At 32.7% G+C, this 20,424-nt stretch overlaps 1 protein-coding gene across 41 annotated transcripts in view; it reads right to left on the bottom strand.

Moving 5' to 3' along the window:
• LOC145291506 (uncharacterized) overlaps window positions 1–20,424 on the bottom strand; it is a 351,327-nt gene that overhangs the window by 218,129 nt on the left and 112,774 nt on the right. For 40 of the 41 annotated variants that reach the window (XM_080137468.1, XM_080137469.1, XM_080137432.1 and 37 more), the window contains exons 43-52: window positions 16,980–17,099; window positions 12,903–13,022; window positions 12,529–12,648; window positions 11,374–11,493; window positions 6,884–7,003; window positions 5,911–6,030; window positions 5,039–5,158; window positions 4,074–4,193; window positions 3,722–3,841; window positions 1,560–1,679 (exon numbers count right to left, since the gene is read on the bottom strand). In XM_080137468.1, the coding sequence (XP_079993594.1) occupies window positions 1,560–1,679; window positions 3,722–3,841; window positions 4,074–4,193; window positions 5,039–5,158; window positions 5,911–6,030; window positions 6,884–7,003; window positions 11,374–11,493; window positions 12,529–12,648; window positions 12,903–13,022; window positions 16,980–17,099 (1,200 nt within the window). The remainder of the gene's footprint in view (window positions 1–1,559; window positions 1,680–3,721; window positions 3,842–4,073; window positions 4,194–5,038; window positions 5,159–5,910; window positions 6,031–6,883; window positions 7,004–11,373; window positions 11,494–12,528; window positions 12,649–12,902; window positions 13,023–16,979; window positions 17,100–20,424) is intronic. The other variant, XM_080137463.1, reaches the window with a different exon arrangement.

The following is a 20,424-nucleotide window of genomic DNA, read 5'->3' as shown; positions in this document are numbered from 1 at the left end:
GGGCCTCCAGTCATTTAGTTGTTTTATAAATTATTTTACTAAAAATTCTTCATAAAGTTTCGTTTTTGTTTCGATTATAGCTGATAACACTCCATTAATCTATTTTTTATATAAATAATTTTATTAAAGATTCTTCATAAGTTTTGGTTTCGGTTTCGATTATAGCTGAAAGGAACTCAAGTTTATATATATATATATATATATATATATATATATATATATATATATATATATATGAGTTTGGGTTTCGGTTTTAATTAATGTTAGTGCACACAGACCATATGGATATATTTTTTTATTTTTGAAATCGCAGCTTTATAATATATAAGAATCGATAGAACACTAACTCAATAATAATACATACGAAATCTGTAAGAATTAAAATATCATAGTTAAGCGTACTTTACGACCATGCTACGCCGGGCGTCCCTGCATGCTTAGATAAATACTTTTGCCGTTTTAACAATAATGCCAGAGCATCTTCATTTACATTGAACATTTATAGAATGCCAACATCAGTATATTGCATATGAATGAGTCCCATGTACAATTTTCATAGATCTCGCTAGTATCTGCATTAATATAATTACATGTATTAATTAACTAAAGATGATCATCTCATAAGAAAACCGAAAAAAAAAACTAATAGAAAATTAATTAAAATGAATGCTTACAAGAATATGCAACTGAGCAAGATATTTGCAGATGAATGCAATTTCACAAGCCATATATATCAAAGTTGTATTTTCTTTTCTTAAATGCAGTCTCTGTTACTGCAATCAAAGACCATTGTCCTTGTGACAATAGGGTTCTGCTCCATGTAGGAACAACCCTATATATCAAGAGGCTCTCACTATCAAGCTCCCATTTCCCACTTCTCGGGAGCTGGTCCCCATTCCCCTTTCCCCTCCCCCCTCTCCACATTAAAAAACGGCCTCATGCCTAATTTTCTCAGTGGGGAAGCAAATAAACACAGCCTTCGTACTAAGATTAAAGTGCAGTATCTGTTCTTCAGATGCTGAAATCAAAGTATTATGTGGGGGGAAAACCCACATATGAGACCATTGCTTTTGAGCAATCAGTTTTGGTCAATGTAAGGGAAACCCTTCATACCAAATGGCACAACCAGTTCCCCCTCGGGGGATCTGGTCCCCCTTTCTCCCCTTCTCGCCACATAAAAAACGGCCTTATGGTTAATTTTCTCTCGTGGGGGAGCAAATAAATAATTAAATAAATAAATAGGAAAAAAAAGCTAGCCTTTTTTTCTGTTGTTCTTGACCTTTAGGCCACGATCAAAATGTTTGTCTCTGTTAATGGCGGAGAAACCCTCTATACTGAGACAATTTTTATTTTTGGTCCCTACCAGAATGCCCCTTTTACCTTTTTATGGGGGTGGCTGGTTTCCCCCCACATTAAAAACGACCTTGTGTCACATTTTGTTTTCGTAGGGAAGAAATAAATACTAATAAATAGAAAAAAATGGTTTTAATATAAACTTTAATGCACAACAAAAAAAAACAGATTTTAGGAGTATAGAATAATAGAGAGAATAACTTTACCATTTGGTGGACAGAATTTGTTTGTACAATAGAAGCTACCGTAACGACGGCAGGTACATCGATTGCAATTCTTCATGAAGTATTGTCCAATTCTGTACATCTTCCCATTGTACCAACATGCTGGATAGAAAACAAAGATAAAATTTTTAAAACACAATTAGTTTTTATACATTTTTCATTAATGAATTAATATAGGTTGAAATGTTTAGAATAATTTCATAAAAATTGTATTTGATATTTTTGGAAGAAAAAATATAAAAAAATATGAAAATAAAAACCTGGAAAATTAAGCGATTATGACTAAGAAATGATTTTATTTTCTCGCTAATGGAGAAAATAATGTCATTTACGGGTTGGTAGACAGAATTCATTGGTGCAATCGAATCTACCGATTCTACGGCAGATGCATCGATTGCAATTAATCTGTAACAATTGTGTCCTTCTACATGTTATACTAACAGTCTGGGTAATTACTTACGTCTGAAAGTATTCTGTACCTCTATAAGGCCACCATTCGCCCATGTATCGAGTACTGTTGTCACATTTGGGATGGTGCATCAAAAGAGAGTCGCCACTGAACTGTCATCTAGGCTTCAGCCTCTGTCTCACCGACGAAATGTTGCATCCCTCTGCCTATTCTACAGGTACTTTAATGGTGAATGCTCTGACGAACTACAAACACTTGTACCCCCTCGACGTGACTACCCCCGACAAACCCGACAAGCATCTAAGTCCCAGCCCTTCACAGTAGAGATCCCTAGGTGTAAGAAAGCTTTTTACTCCAACAGTTTGTTCTCCAGAACTGTTAGACTTTGCAACTTCCTTCCAGGATTCTGCTTTCCCAACTGTACTGACATGCAGAAGTTCAAGTGTAATATGGACAAACATCTTGCTACTCATCTCCCTTCATAATGCCCCTGTAACTTATGTCACCGATAGTAGCCCCCTAGCCCCCTACTTCAAAGTGGCACTATGCCTTGTTTGGGATGAAAATTGATTTTAAAAAAAGAAAAGAAAACAAAGATAATAATTTAAGAAGATTTAGAATTTTATCCATTTAATTAAAGATTTACTTATGGTTTCTGAAAATTTATATTTCTACATGTTATTTCAAAAACTAAAATATGGAAAACCTCGGAAAAATATTGTAAATATCAATAAGATATTAGTTATTTCTGAGTTCCATTTTCAAAGTGAATTTATTATCAATAGAGAAAATAATTTCATGCAATCGAATATATCGTTACTATCTCATTTTTTTAAACTCATGTTCAGCCCTAACAAGGCATATCGCCACTTGGACGTAAAGAGCTACTATTTAGAACCATGCCTAGAAAAGATTTGTTGGATCACGATTTAAACTTCTGCATACCAGTACAGTCAGGGAAGCAGGTAACAGGAAGGAAATTCCAAACTAATAAAATAGAAAGCTCTCTGTCATTTAGAACCTCAACAGTGAAGGGGTGAGATTTTGTTGCTAAGCGAATTTTTCGGATATGTGTAGGTCGAGGGGTACAAGTGCAATGAGTTCATCAGATCACATTTGATTAAAATATTTGCAAAGCAGATACAGATATGCAACATTGCGCCGATGGGACAGGGTTTGAGCTTAGTTGACAAAGTGGGACCTATTAGATTGAAAACTTTTTGGGAAGGGGTAGTGGTTGATGCAACAGCCCAGATGTGGCAAAAAATAGTCCATGCATGCGCGAATGGTGGCCTTGTAGAGGTACAGGATACTCTCAGGTGTGAGTAGTCTTCTAGCTCGATAGAAGGAACCCACATTCCTTGCTTTCTATGTCCTCAATGTAATTGGTTTTCATACTGCCCGCAAATGTTAGGCCGAGGAGTTTGAAGGAAGAATTATTTGTCATGGATATAAGCGGTTGGAGATGCGTCTTGTAATTGTAAAAAGAGAGCAACTTAGTCTTAATAACATTAAATATTAGCATTTCGTGTTCGTCGATTGCAATTCCTCAATAAAATCTTTGATTTGTAAACTTTCCACTGTTTTAGGCTTTCATTATTATTTCACGATACATTAATTTGCTTTTTAAAGAATTCAAATATGTGAGAATCGAACATCAATCTTATATTTTAACAAAATATCATATTTTTTAGGTTTTTAAACTTAGCTGTCAAGGCATAATAATTTTATTTACCGTTTGGTGGGCAGAATTTTTTGGTACAGTAGAATCTACCGTTACGATGGCAACTGCATCGATTGCAATTCTTCCAGAACAGTTCTCCAATACCGAAATTCTTTCCGTTATACCAACAACCTGATAGAAAATAAAGATAAAAATTTAAACATTCATTTAGAATTGTATGAAGATTATAATTTTGTAATTTCCTGATGTTGTACTTTTTTTAAATAATTTATGGTATTTTGTTTTAGGGGAAAGGATTAATTATAAAACTCTCCAAATCGAATAGTATGTGTTTATGGAATATTTATTATCTGTGCACGATTATCAACGATAACTTAATTTATAATAGAATAATTTTATTTACCATTTGGTGAGCAGAATCTCCTCGTACAACCGAATTTGCCGTTACGACGGCAAGTGCATCGATTGCACTTCTTCCAGAGTATTTGTCCAATTCTGTACTTCTTCCCGTTGAACCAACATACTGAGTAAAACGAAAATATAAAATATAAAATACATTTATAATTTTTTTTACATTTCCGTTTTTCTACGCATAAAAGAAAGACAAAAATTGAGAATACATTTACAACGGTAGAAATTCCTTCATCTTTCTTTCTCTATTTATTTGCGGATTGTTAATCTCATCTTCATAGTCTTTGTTTTCACGACGTTTCTGCCAACTATTCGTCTGCCCTTCGTAAGGGGTAAACACGACGGGATATAAATGCTAGATCTCTTAACTGTATCCTCAGTAATTACTGTGTTCTATAGCTTTGTTGTCTTAGCACGTTGTAAGTAATCCTCTGGCCTGCTTTGGGTAGGATTGAAATCACTACCTTCAGACAAGGCTCACCTGAAGCCATAGAGATTCAACGTCTCTATCGATTGTGCCACAGGCCCGAACGCCTCTATCCACTGCTTCGAGTGTCGTGGCGCAGTGAATAGAGGCGTTGAATCTCTATGGCTCCAGGTGAGCACTGTTTAAAGATACTGGTTTCAACCTAGAGCAGCCAGAAGAATAGTTGGCCGAAACGTGGCGGGACAACAACTGTGCAGATGGTGATAACAATCAACAAACAAACAAATAAATAAACAAACAAACAAACAAATTACTCATCTCAAAGGATTCCAATAATAAAATAATATTTTTTCATCTTTTTATTTCATAATGTCGAATATGTTTATGATATTTTCTGATATTTTCATTTCAACTTCCGGTTGGCAAAATATGTAAGAACTCAAAATTAAATATAGATTTTAATATAATGCTAATTATGTAAGTCTGATTTTCAGAAATATCTTTATTCTTAATAGAAGAATGTTATTTACCGTTTGGTGGGCAAAATCTTTTCGCACAATCGAACATACCGTTACGACGGCAGATGCATCGATTGCAATTCCTCCAATAAATTTGTCCAATTGCATAATTGATCCCATTATACCAACAGCCTTGGTAGAAAACAAAGGAAAACATATGTAAAATCTTATACAATGTCTATAAAGTTATTTGCTTTATGTCTATTTTTTAATATTTTTATTTTTTTTTTTTTATCAAATATTTAAAAGCTATAAATAATCGCAGGTTTTAATGAGACTAATTATATCTGTGTAGAATTTCGAAAGTTTGCTTCTTTTTTTTTTTTGGCACTAGAAAGGATAATTTTATTTACGGGTTGGTTGTCATAATTTGTTCCTACAATCAAATTTACCGTTAGACGGGCGGTGCATCTATTGCAGTTTAGGACTGATGACTAGTTCTGTATTTTTTCTCGTTATACTAAGGTTGTAGAAAACCAAGAGAAAAATTTAAATATATTTAGAATTTTATACATTTTCCATTTATGAATTTCCTCAAGTTTTGGATTGATGATGGTATAGCAAATGGTAAAGCAAATGGTATAGCAAATGGTACAGCAAATGGTATAGCAAATGGTACAGCAAATGGTATAGCAAATGGTATAGCAAATGGTATAGCAAATGGTACAGCAAATGGTATAGCAAATGGTATAGCAAATGCGAAAAAAAATCGAAAATGATAGATTTTAATAAAATATGGTTTATTCTTTTTGCTTTCTTTGATGGATCAATTGTGGAAAAAAAATTAAAAAATGAATCCTAGATATTTATAAGATACTGTTCATTTTTTCCGTGCGATTTTCAGAGTTAGATCTATTCTGAATATATAGAATAATTATATTTACCGATTGGTAGACAGAAATCGTTGGTACAACGGAATCTACCATTACTACGACATGTGCATCGATTACAATTCATCCAGAACCTGAATCCAATTTTGTATTTCTTCCCGTTATACCAACATACTGTGTAAAAAAAACAAAAACAAAAACAAATAGGAAATGAAAAAAATGCATTTAAAATTGTATGCATTTCTTAATTTTGTTTTAATTTCATTAAGATTTACGACTTTAAGATGATTTATTGACAATGTTATTTGGAGGGGGTGCAAGAATCAAAATGTAAAAACCCAGAAAAAATCGTAGAGTATATTATGGGACTAATTGCATCGAAGTATGGTTAACAGTACTATCTTTCTTCTTTTTTTACATAGGCATAACCACTTATCGAGGCCCAGAGACCACTCGAGGATAAGGGCTAAGAGAGTACAGTAGTCAATTAGACAATATAGTAATCGTTAGTAATGGAAATTCGGTAAATTTGTTAACAAGTGAAACGGCTCATCAAGAACTTGTTTACGTTGGACTTGAAGAAAACCATACTGTAATCAGCTGGAAAGCAGGAAAACGGAAGACAATTCCACATGCGTGCAGTTCTAAGAAAGAAGCTTTGTTCATGGAATCTACGTTTAGGTTTAGGCAGAGATAAAGAGTGGGGGAATTATTGATAGTATTTTCAGATAAACGAGTGTTTCTTGTGAAAGTTTGACGAGGGGGTACCATAGTTTGAAGCTCAGTTGAACAATTTCCATGAAAATAACGATAAAGCAGAGGCAAACTCGCAACATCCCTTCTGTGAGATAGAGGTTGCAGCGAAGAGAAAAGGGCATCTCCTACAAAGCTACAAAGTCTATTTTGAACTCTATCAAGGCAGAACAAGTCCTTTCTAGCAACTCCTGCCCAGATGTGGCAACAGTATTCCATCCTGGTTCTTATATAGATAGAGAATTGCATCAATTAGAGAGTATAATTTTTTTACCGTTTCGTTGACAGAATTTGATGGCACAATCGTGTCTACGGTTAGCACGGCAGGTACATCGATTACAATTCTTCCAGAACCTTTGTCCAATTTGGTAATATATCCCGTTATGCGAACATCCTGGATACAAAACAAAAATAAAATTACGAAACACATTTACAAAATTATACATGCTTTTTATGAATTTATCCATGTTTATTTTCGTGATATTTTATGATATATTTGTTTTTAAGGATCAAAATTTGTAAGATTTCGAAAAAGATACATTGATTTCAATGATAATGATTCTCTCTAGTTAAGATTTTTTGTTTACTTTAATATTGACAATAATTTTAAGGTTTGTTTTACGATCCACAGAGGTACGAAAAAGTTGCCAAAGACAAGTATAAAACAAATAAACGCTATCAATGGCAAGATAAGTTACTTTTCTACTTAAGTGAATAAGTTATCAGTGTTTTCATTTAATGTAAACTGTTCATTCGGTTCGAAAAACAAGTAATATTGAGAGCTATAGAAGAAAAACGAAGACAAAAAATACCCGCGATGTCACTGAAGTCTCGAAAAAGGCTTCAAAATAAAAAAATAAAACAAATAATCGTAGCTATCTACACACTAAATGTTACCGTGACATTTATTGGGTGGGTTTCTATCACCATTCTGTTTTATTTATAATTTTTAAGTGATTATCGAGACTTGAAAGATGTAAAAAGAGATCGCGAAAATATTTCTTCAGTAACGCCTTGTATTACTTGTTTTTCGAACCGAATAAACATTTTACATTAAATGAAAACACTAAAAACATTCAGTTAGGTAGAAAAGCAACCTATATTGCCTTTCATAACATTTATTTGTTATACATTCGCTTTTTGACAATTTTTTCGTAACTCTGTGGATTGTAAAGTATACTCTAATTTTATTTACGGGTAATTGGGCAGAATTTTTGGTATAATCGAATTTACTGATATGCCGACAGATTTATTGATAACAATTTACTATTGCGTTGGCAATTTGATCGATTGCAATTCTCCCGGAACTTTGCAAATTCTTGTTTTTTTTTTTTTGTTTTTTTTTTACATGGAGGTCACCACTTATCAAGGCCCGAAGGCCACTCAGGGATAAGGGTTATTGCGTGTACAGTATTCAATGAGATAGTATTGTAGTAATCATTAGTATTGGGGTTTTAATGGAGTGTCTCACTTAAGAGAGCGGTTTGTCAGGAGTTTGTTTATGTTGGACTTGAAGACATCCAAGTTGTAGTCAGGTGGGAAACAGGCAAGCGGCAGAGAGTTCCACTGGCATGCAGTTCTAAGAAAGAAGCTTTGCTCATGGAATCTACGTTTGGATATAGGCACAGATAAAGAGTGGGGAAAATTATTGACAGTAGTTTCAGCCAGACGGGTGTTTCTCATGAAAGATTGGCGAGGGGTTGGAGCTCAGACGAGCTCCTGCCATGGAAATAACGATAAAATAAAGACAAGCTCGCAGCCTCTCTTCTATTGGAGAGAGGTTGCAGGGAAGAGAAAAGGGCATCCCCCACTAAACCACGAAGTCTATTTTGTACTCTGTCAAGGCAGGATAGGCTGTTTTTAGCAGCTCCTGCCCAGATGTGGCAGCAGTACTCTATCCTTGGACGTACTTGGCTTTTATACAGATGTTGGTGCGACACAAAAAAAAACTTACTAAAAAAACTAAGATCAAATTAAAAATGAATTCAGACATATATATAATTTTATTCAAAAAACTGTATTCCAAATTTCACAATGTTGCTCATCTTACAATTTATTCCTTTAATTCCGTTAACACTTACGATTCTTGACAGTAACGGCTTCGTAGCGCAAAACGACTTTATGTAGGCTAAAAATAAAGTTATTGCAACTTCTCTTCCGGATTTTGTAATCATGCCCAAATGCATTTTATTTTATTTTGATTGATAGATAGTTGCTTTTTTCTTCTCATGAGTTAAGGGCAAAATAGATTCATTGATTAATATAATAATCAAATGAATGGTTTTGTGCTACAAAACAGTTACTGTCAAGAATTGTAAATCTCAACCAAATTAAAGGAATAAATTGTAAAATGGTCAATATCATAAAATTTGGAATATAGACTTTTGCCGTTTATGTTATATGCTCTGTAAATCCATTGGGATTCGTAAATTAAAGATTTGTATATATAATAAGTGAAATATAATGAAAACATCATATTTCCACAGTAATATATAATTTTATTCGATATTTTTATTCTCTACTATATAATAAAATGATTGCAGAAATTCCCCATGTGGACGAAAGTTTCAACAACGCACGCCACATACAAATTCAATAATCTACCCTGATAACCACTATTCTATGTAGCTTACGACCACTATTTCTGCCACATTCACTCGTGCTAATAAAATGTGACATTATATCCTATGAGAAACCGGCCCTGTCGGTGGGGCATTAGAATACGCCGACTGGCCCCTTGCAAATGGTAAAAATCCCTCAATGGGGGTCCTGGATATGACCTTAAACTATATCCAGTGGTGAGGCCCCAGCTTGTGGGCTTTGGGGAGTGTGGAGCCACTCTTTAATTACCAGTGCTCCCAGGTCCACTCTGACCCGGAGTGGTAGTACCTGTTAGGGTCCCAACTATGGGTTAAATAGAAACTGACGTGAAAACAACAAATATATTCTATTAAAAAAAAATCTTCAAAATCTTTGGATTCGGCATTAAATAACCCGAAAAGGGTTGATATGCCGTAAAACAAAAATAACCAACCAACAAACCAACCTATGAGAAACACCATCACAATCGCCACATCTATAGAGGAAGGACTTCCTGTTTTTCTCTCATTATTTACTGCTCTCATCGCTACCAGTTGACACCAGCGCATATTCTAGATTTTTACTCTACTGTGTTTTAACCCCCATTCACTGGTTATTACATACATATACATAACATAATCTTTCCGTTTTACACTACCTAATTTATGAATTCTCTCCAGCATAATTCCGATTATTTTGATTGGCTGAGCTTAGATTATTCCCACATTCTAGAATAACAATTCTCCCCCTTTATAAACGAACTTTTAGCAAAAATGTTATATAGCGTCACTCACAAACACTAGGTTGCTATAAAGTTGCTGCTTCGTAGAGTGATCTTGCCTAAATATTTTTTTTAAATTTTTTATTACATTTTCACTCCAAACAGTGCCACTTTGATGTACTATCATGGACATAAGTTGAAGGCATACTAGGTAGGGAGTTGAGCAACACGATGCCTTTTCCCGTTATACTTGAACTTCTGCATGTCAGTACAGTTGAGGAAATAGGAACCCAGAAGGGAATTCCAGAGTCTAGCAGTTCTAGGGAATAAACTATTAGAGTAGAAGGCTTTCTTACGTCCAGAGATCTTTACTGTGTAGGGGTGGGACTCTGCTGCTTGTCGGGTTTGTCAAGGGTATTTACGTCGAGAGGATACAAGGGCTTGTAGTTCGTCAGAGCATACACCATTAAAATACTTGTAAAACAGGCAGAGGGATGCAACATTTCGTCAATGGGACAGAGGTTAAATCTTAGATGACAGTTCAGGCCCCCTCAGGTTGTTGACTCTTAACACTGTTCGTAGCAAACGGGCGTACGCTGTACTTGTCGTCTAGCTTTTTTCCAACCCTTGGGTGAGTGTCCATTTGGTTGAGAGAAATTGTTTATAAAATCAAATGTATCGATGGAACATCAGCTGCACTGATTACAATTATTCCAAAACTTTTGTCTAATTCGGTAACTTTTTATGCGATACTAACAGCCTGGGTAGAAAAACAATATGTTAAAAACATGCATCTAGAATTGTGCATACCTGAGATTTGTGAAAAATCAAAACATGTTAAATTAAAGATTTTTAAGTATACTTCTGCAATATGCGGACGGCGGCCATTTTCTTTTTTTTTTGTGCGGTTCAGTAAACTGTCGCCAGGTAGCGCTTCTTGGTTATTGACCCTTCAATGTTGCTTTAATTCGAAAAATGTTTTATTGAAATTATTTATTTGTTCGAAAAAAAAACAATTTTACTTTATAAAAATATTTTCCTACGCATACTTTCCGTGGACACTTCAATTCGAAAAATGTTTCGGAAAAAATCCAATGTTGCCTCAATTCGGAAAAATGTTTCATTTAAATCATTAATTTGGTGTTGGCCGTTCAAAGTTGCTTTAATTCGAAAATTGTCTCATTTAAATTATTTATTTGTTCGAAAAAAAAAAAACTTTTAAAAAATCCAATGTTGCTTTCATTACAAAATAGTTTTATTAAAATTATATTTTCATATGCAAACATTAAAAATAAATGTTTTACAGTAATATATTAGTACATTTTTTATACAAAAATGTTTTACAGTAATATATTGATACATTTTTATACAATAAACGTTTTAAAGTAAAACGTATATATTTAGATAGTGAGAATAATTTTATTTATATTATTTATTTAGATAGTGAGAATAATTTTATTTACCTTTTGGTGGACAGATTTTTTTAGTACAAATGGATCTTCTATAAGGCCGGCAGGTGCATTTATTGCAATCCTTCCAGAAGATTTGTCCATTCCTGTATTTTTTTCCATTATACCAACATTCTGTGGATGAAACATAAATAAAAAAATATATTTAGAATTGTGTGCATTTCTTAATTTCGTTATATTGTTTAGGTTTTACGTTGTATGATAATACTAGCTGGACGCCCGGGTTGCCCGGTCGTACTTAAACATGATATTTTAATTCATTCAGATTGTGTATGTATTATTATAGAATCAATCCTTTATTGAATATTATATATTACGATGAATAATTTGCCCGGTGGACTAATTTGCAAAAGAAAATATAAAATAAATAATAATGATAATTAAACTGATCACATTCCATCTGTGTTTGCTTACAATATTATGTCAGGTGATATTTGGGCGCTTGATGATGAATGCCCGGGTAAAGTCGCTTCTGATTAATGTTTCCTTTTAAAATATGCAAACAAAGAAATGATTTGCGGCGATTTCAATTGGTACATCTTTTATCCTAAATTGAATTCATTAATAAGAAAAACTTAAAATAAAGTGGCAAAATACACCTGGACTTAGAATACGGCATCATTCGATCTATAGTAAAATGTTCTTCTACTGAGCTATATATTCAGATGTCAACAAATCTGGGTATTTTTCTAAGAATAAATTACTTGTTGAGATTTTATTATCTGCCTTTCTGATGCAAGCTAAAACATTCCCCTGTAAAAATTCTTATTTATCTATAAGAAAGTAAGACTATTTTTAGGATGGGACTTTTTCGTTTTCGATACTTATCGGATGAATTTCTGTACAAAACATATCTAAGAACACTGCCAGATATAGAAATTAGTTTTGTGTTAAATTGCAAAAGATAGGTTCAACCGTTTTGGAACCTATAAAGAAGGAAACTCACACATACTCAATCGAAATTACTTTTATATAATAGTGGAGATTGTGAACATTTATTTGCTCTTTTGAAGCGTCGAAATGAGGAGAAACTCGACATTAAATTCTAGATTTTAATATGATACTGAGTACATTAAATTCTAGATTTTATTATGATACTGAGTACGACGTCGGTGATCAGTTAAACTTTTGGAGAATAATTTTATTTACCGTTTGGTGGACAGTATTTTTTAGTACAAACGAATCCACGGAAACGCGTGCATGTGCATCGATTGCAATTGATCCACCTCTTTTGTCCAATTCTGTAATTCATCCCGTTATGCCAACAACCTGCGTAGAAAACAATGGGAAAATAATGAATATATTTCGATTTTTTTTTTTTTAGTTTAATAAATAGTGTAAATCCATGAGTTATTTTTTTTATGTAAATTTGATTTTTAAAATATCATAATATGAAAAACTTGACAATTAATCGCAGATTTTTATAATCTACACCGTCTTGTAGTACAACATTAGAAATAAGTTTCTTTTTTCTTTTTTTCTTTTTTTTTTTTTTTGTCAATATATGGAAAAATTTTATTTACCGATTAACGGACAGTATTTGTTGGTACAACTAAATAATCCGGTACGACGGCATGTGCATCGATTGCAATTGCTCCAGAATTTTCTTCCAATTCTGTACCTCTTCCCGTTATGCCAACATGCTATGTATAAAAAGAAAGAGGAAAAGAAAAATTTATATACATTTAGAATTGAATACATTTCTTTTTTTTTCTACTTTCTTTATATTTTATATTTTCTTAATGTGTATTTGTACTTAATTTCTAGTGTTGCATCTTGCTACATGCAATGTATTTAGCTAAAGTCTTTTACAAAGTATTAGCAATAACACTAACAATTAACATGTAGTTAAATTGTCGAATGAAAAAATGAATAAAACAAAAATAGATCACCAGCTAGCAAGTTTATAACTCAATAAGTGAATTTTAGGAATGTGATATAAAAACGAATGCGAAAAAATACGTTTCAACAGTTGTAGAGAAATGTAAAGTATACTTGGAAAAAAGCAAAGTTAGTTGAGAAGTTTTTAAGTTCATGAATAATAAAAAAAAAGTTCGTTTCAACGTTCCGTTGTTGGATAAGTGTGTGTTGAAGAGATTACTTTCTGCGTGTCATTTGTTCACTGGGGCAAACATAGGTTTAAAGGAATTTTAGCATCACTCATCCCAGATTTATAAAATGGGCGTTTGAAGAGTCAAGGTTAGCATCGCGATGTCTAGGATATGTTCTAATTTCTGTTCAACAAGCCACTGTTTTATAGGCTTGTAGAACCTCAAATTGATCACTACAATCACGTATAGGTGTCAGTTTTCGGGGTTTCAAAATATTCCCTTTGGTTGAAGATTCTCCGATTTAACATAATCATGTGAAAAGTTAGTAGCTTTAAGAAGTGATGAAGGCGGCGAATCTTAATAAAGCAAAGATAGAAAAAGAGTAATAAAAGTAATGCTATTTGCTTCTTAGTATTCAACTAAATCGCATTTCGGTGAAAAAAGAATCCAGCGTTTTCATCAAAGAATAAGGTAAAAATAAAAAAAAGTAAAACGAAAAAAAAAAGAGTAAGCCGAACAAAGAAAAAAATGGTATGACGCCGGTTCGTCTCATCTCGTACATCGATAACTAATCTGCTGGGTTTTGGAAAATAGAAATATGAAATAACTCGATATTGAATCATAAATTTCAACAGAGTACTTATTAAAAGAGTACGATTTTCGGGAATAGCTTTATCTATCTATATATCCATAAAAGTGAAAATGTCTGCGTGTCTGTCTGTCTATGTCTGTCTGTGTACATTTCCCTACCAAACTACTCTGTCAATTTTCGGTCTACAGACTCGAGAAGGAGTGTTGAGATTTGTGAAAATCTTTTTAATCGGGTTTCGGCCAGAAATTTGGCTGTTAAGATGTCAAAGTTCAACGATTTGACTTTTGAGAACTCTACCAAACTCCTCTGGCAATTTTGGGTCTAAGCACTTGAAATTTTAGATATAGGCCATGGATCTAACTTAATAATTTAGTTTGAGTCCAAAACAATAAATGTTAAGGGGTCATAATTGGGGTCTAAAAAATTTACCTCCGCGGTCTCTACCAAACTACTCAACTAATTTTTAGTATAAACATTAAAATTTTTACATAAAGTGTATTTAGACATAGGGCAAGCTTTTTAATCGTTTTTTTTTTTGTGAAAATTTGGGGTCAAAGTTCAAACGATTTTACCTTTGCGGTCTCTAGCAAACTATTCAGCCAATTTTGGGTCTAAACATTTGAAATTTTATATATTCAGACATGCCGCACGCATTTAAATTAGTTTGGGGTAAACATTTGGCTGCCAAGAGGTCAAAGTTGAACGAGTTGACTTTTGCAGATTCTACCAAATTTCTCCGACAATTTTGGGTCTAAACATTGAAATTTTAGATGTAGGTAACTTGGACATGGGTAAAACTTTTTTATTTTGATTTAAGCCCAAAGAACAAATGTTAAGGGGTTAAAATTGGGGTCAAAGTTTTTAAAAATTCCTCCGCGTTCCCTACGAAATTACTCAGAGAATTTTTGGTCTAAACATTTAAACTCTTACATAAAGTGTATTCACACAGATGGCAAGTTATAAACAGTACATAGGGCCAGAGCAAAGCCGGTCTGATTAGCTAGTCTATATATCTATAAAAGTGAACGTGTCTGTCTGTCTGTCTGTGTGTCTGTGTGTCTGTGTACATTTCCCTACGCAATAACTCTGTCAATTTTTAGTCTATAGACTCGAAATTTGAAATACCGGGTACTGAGATTTGGGAAAATCGATGTGACGGGTCTCAGCCAGAAATTTGGCTGTAAAGGGGTCGAATTTCAACGATTTGACCTTTAAGAACTCTACCAAACTCCTCCGACAATTTTGGGTCTAGACACTTGAAATTTTAGATATAGGTTCCTTGAACCTGGATCTAACTTAATAAAGTCATTTGAGCCCGAAACTATAAATTTTAAGGGGTCATAATAGGGGTCAAAGTTTTAAAAAATTAACCATTTTTTTTTGTTTTTTTGCTTTTTTTGCACAGCATACACCTCCAAACACCCGAGCAACGCCGGGCACCCCTGCTAGTATATCTATAAAAGGGAAATTGTCTCTGTGTATACATTTTCGCTACACAACTATTCTGTCAATTTTCAGTCTAGAGACTCGAGATTTGGCATATATATATATATATATATATATATATATATATATATTTGTAGTCATCGACAGATACAGTCCTGTTTCGTTGTATCACAACTCATCAGTGCCGCTAGACTAGCATATTTTCCACTCGACCATGGAATCGACGCCCGTAAATAACTCGTCGGAATGTCTATTAAAATAGACACCCGCCACCACTTTTATTTTGCATTTTCAGCCACTTAAGTAGCGGGTGAGATTATTTGCGGCAGTGCTCTACCCAAAGAGGGGGGGCTTAGATTAGTATATATATATATATATATATATATATATATATATATATATATATATATATTAGTGTATATATATATATATATATATATATATATATATATATATTAGTATATATATATATATATATATATATATATATATATATATATATTCAGCCAATTAAGTAGCGGGTGAGATTATTTACGACAGTGCTCTACCCAAAGAGGGGGGCTTTGGGTAGAGCACTGTCGTTAATAATCTCACCCGAGTATAGTATAGTATATATATATATATATATATATATATATATATATATATATATATATATATTCAGCCAATTAAATAGCGGGTGAGATTATTTACGACAGTGCTCTACCCAAAGAGGGGGGCTTTAAGCAGAGCACTGTCGTAAATAATCTCATCCGCTACTTAATTGGCTGAATATATATATATATATATACATACTAATCTATCCGTTGACCTTTAAAGAGTAAAGATGAAAAATGTTCAAAATAAAAAATAATTTTGAGATTATATTTCTTTTATTGTCTTCAGAAAACATTGTTTTCAAGTGATCAGTGAAAAAATAAAACTTAGAAAGCCTCCGGAGTATTACTGTAAGCACTAATTAAAATTAAGGAGATCCTACTAAAAGCACTATGAAAAAACAATTTTCTTCCTGCCCCATCCTCGAAGATAAAATATTTTTAAGTAAGCTCTGGAAAAAATCGTCGGAATCAACAGGAGTGCTACTAAAAGCATTAAATATGGTTATAAATATGATTCTAGTTATATATTGTATATTTATATTTTAAGCAGTTTTGTTTTTTCATCAATTAATTACATTTATGTTTAAGAAAAAAGCATTTAAATAAGTTAAAACAAAAATATTGTTAATCCTGAGTATGCTTTGAATGACAGCAATAATAATATCATATAATGATATAAGATAGGGTGGCCATGAAATAGGTAAGCAAACGAATTTTTGAAAGCGGAAGTCACAAACCTGATGGACGGTTTCAAACGCGCAACAAACAAGCTAATCTGAGTTTATATATATATATATATATATATATATATATATATATATATATATATATTTTATATATATATTTTATATATATATATATTTTTTTTTTTTTTCGGGGAAAGATTTTTATTAATGGAATAATTTTACTTACCGTTTGGAGGACAAAATCTGTTAGTACACATGAACCTTCCGTTACGACGACAGTTGCATCGGTTACAATTCTTCCAGAACTTTTGGCCAATTAGGTAATTTATTCCGTTATACCAACAACCTTTGGTAGAAAACAAAGAAAAATATAAAGAATACATTCACAATTTTAGACATCTTTATGACTATACTTATCTCATGAATTTATGTTTCTTTTATATTTATATTGAAAAGCAGGAAGAGCCTGGTTTACCCGGTCGTTAAATACGCTTAAATGTATCTTAATTTATGCAGATTTCGCATATATTATTATTATAGAATCAATTCTCTACGATTATCACATATTATATTGTACCCAATATATAGTTGTGATTTTAAAAAGTAAAAAAAAGTATGACTTGAGTGTTCCAGTCTGAGTCGTTACCGTTTGCGCTATCGTCATTTAACGTTAACTTATATATATATATATATATATATATATATATATATATATATATATATGATGATTGCAACGTCTTGTCAGACGAGTGCCACTCCCTAAGACATTTAAAATCCATGAGCCCAAATGTCTGAGTGAGTATCTATACAAATATGATGTTACAGAGTCTTAGCTTTGTACGACAGCTAAGTCTCTCTCTCTCTCTCTCTCTCTCTCTCTCTCTCTCTCTCTCTCTCTCTCTCTCTCTCTCGGTTCAAAACGTTGAGATCCAGCAACAAGCAAGAGCAAGATAGCCAGCAACAAATTAAACTGCAGACCAGCTTAATGCGGGTACTGGTCTTCCGCTTTATGTTTTTTTAAGTCAGAGATTTGCTTCTCCTAGAAAGGTTGCCTTCACCACGGCTTACGGGAGCCCTCTCTACCCCATACACATATACACACACACAAATATACACGGTGCTAGTTGGCCGTTGACCCAGAAAAAGAGTTCATTCGCCCTTATATATATATATATATATATATATATATATATATATATATATATATATTCATGCGTGAAAGAGAACTAAGTTGACTTACGCTTTCCAATATCAATTTCTTTCAATTTTGACCTATTAACAGCTATTTTTACCAGCTAAAGACCCATAAAAAGGTTCACAAAAATTGTAATCATTTGACCCGCCTTCCGCCGCTATATGACCTTTCGTCTCGATTAAAATGTAGTTTGAAAAAATATTGATAGCCAAACAGACAGAAATACATAGTGAGTTTTATAAATTAATAGATTAGATTTAACAAAGAAAATAATTTGAAACAAGTCCAGAGTTCAACCTATTTTTAAGGCGCAATATAGAAAAATCATTGATGTATATACCCGTTGCGTAACAAAATGTCATATTCCCAAATCATGTAAACTGATCAAGTAGTGTTTTTAACTAAGAAAATAACATTTTATAAGGAAGCAAGAACATTATGTCTTCATGCACTATAGTTACTCAGTATAGACAACTTAATTCGAACTACCGAGATCAAAATCAACCTTGTAATAGCTAAAATTTACTATTAAAATAGCTAAAAGTATTAAAAACAATAAATTTCTATACATATAAAAAAAACTTTATAAAATACGTGACTTTTTGGAATATGGCAGTTTCGTTACGTGACGAGCGCGGACATCAGAAAGATTCTTCTTGTAATTTTTAATTACATTGAACTATTGATTTGCACCGACAATTGTTATTATTCCAACACAACAAGTGTTAAATGTGAAGTTTTTTTTGTTTGTTTGTTTTTTACACAGTGATCACCACTTATCAAGGCCCGGAAGCCACTCAGGGATAAGGGTTATTGTAAGTACATTACGTTAGTGTGGAGATTTGATGAAGTGTTTACTTAATGGGGCAGTTCATTAGGAATTTGTTAACGTTGTACTTGAAGACATCCAAGTTGTAGTCCGGTGGGAAGCAGGGTGGGAAGTTATTAATATTTGTTTCAATTACGAGAACAAGTTTAGAAATTATCTATTGTGAATATCATCTAGTTTTATGCATTAGTATATATATCTGTCTTGTCGAGGTTTCCTTTGTCCTTTAGTAATAATGCGCATGGGCAGAAATGTAATACATAAACGGTTACATGTCTGTCTGTCAGTCAATCTGTCTGTCGAATCTACCCTTTCAACGAAATGCGTATCAATTACAATTATTTAAGGATTTGTTACTAATTAAAATATATCCAGTCTTAGAAGAACCAAAGATAAAATGAAAACACATTTCCGTTTTATAAATGGTTTCTGAATGTTTTTATATTTTACCATTTATGATTATTTGATAATATTTTAATATCCTGTTTTAAAAAGATCAAACTATGGAAAAACTTAACAATCTATCTTAGATGTGAATAAGATATTTTTTTCCTGAGTTCGATTTGCGAAATAATCTTTATTAAAAACATGAAAGACCAAAGAAATAAATAGTTTTTAGTCATTTATTAATCAGAGTATGAAAATTTTGAAAAATAAATGAAAGTAAATTATCGACTAAATTATTTTACGAGAACACCCGAAAATATTAAAATACGTTTATCTCCGGAAAGAAACTTATTTTTATTCGTGTAATAGTTTTGTAATTCCAGAACGTCCTTAGTAATTCACGGCCATATTTATTTGCCTAATAACTGTACGTAATGACGCTTTTATTTATTTATTTTTTTCATTCTAAGATGATTCCGTAAAATTCCGAACAATCTAAAATCTAATTCATGTATTTCATTTCATTTCATTTGGTGATGGCCGCCGATGTTGTTTACAGTGTTTAAACTTAAAGTAATTAACGCAAATTACCATAAAAATATTGAAAGAGGAAAGAAATGATTTGTTTGATAGCATATTATGAATGTGACTACTTATATATTAATGGGATAGCGTGTGTGTTATTTATTTTGTGTGCCACGCTTACATCCGAGTGACTGTCGTTTAATTGTTATGGACTTCCATTTCTTGTAATAAATAATTGTATCAATAATTCTTCATAAGTTTGGGTTTCGGTTACGCTTATAGCTGATGGCACGCCAGTAATCTATTTTTTATAAATAATTTTATCAAGAATTCTTCATAAGTTATAACTGATGGCACTTAAGTCATCTATTTTTTATATAAACAATTTTACCAAAAATTCTTCATAAGTTTTGGTTTCGGTTTCGATTATAGCTGAAGGAACTCAAGTTTATATATGTACTAGCAGTTCAGCCCGGCTTTGCTCGGGCCCTATGTACTGTTCATAACTTTATGTGCATATGTATATATTAAAAAGTGTGAATATGTACGGTAATGCCTTTCTATATAATAGGCTTCCTTAACTACGATAGAGAAAAGTTGGTAGAGGCAACAGAGGTCAATTCTTTTAAAAGTTTGCCCCCAATTTTTACCCCTTAACATTTATTGTTTTGGGCTCAAATAAAATTAAACTGTTTGACCCATGCCAAAGTAACCTACATTTAAAATTTCAAGTGT

The sequence above is a fragment of the Euprymna scolopes genome, chromosome 12 (genome assembly GCF_053919585.1).
Source record: "Euprymna scolopes isolate OS-2025 chromosome 12, ASM5391958v1, whole genome shotgun sequence".
Taxonomy (NCBI): domain Eukaryota; kingdom Metazoa; phylum Mollusca; class Cephalopoda; order Sepiida; family Sepiolidae; genus Euprymna; species Euprymna scolopes.
The sequence above is the reverse complement of the archived record's forward strand: the minus strand, read 5'-3'. Positions and strand labels throughout refer to the sequence as shown.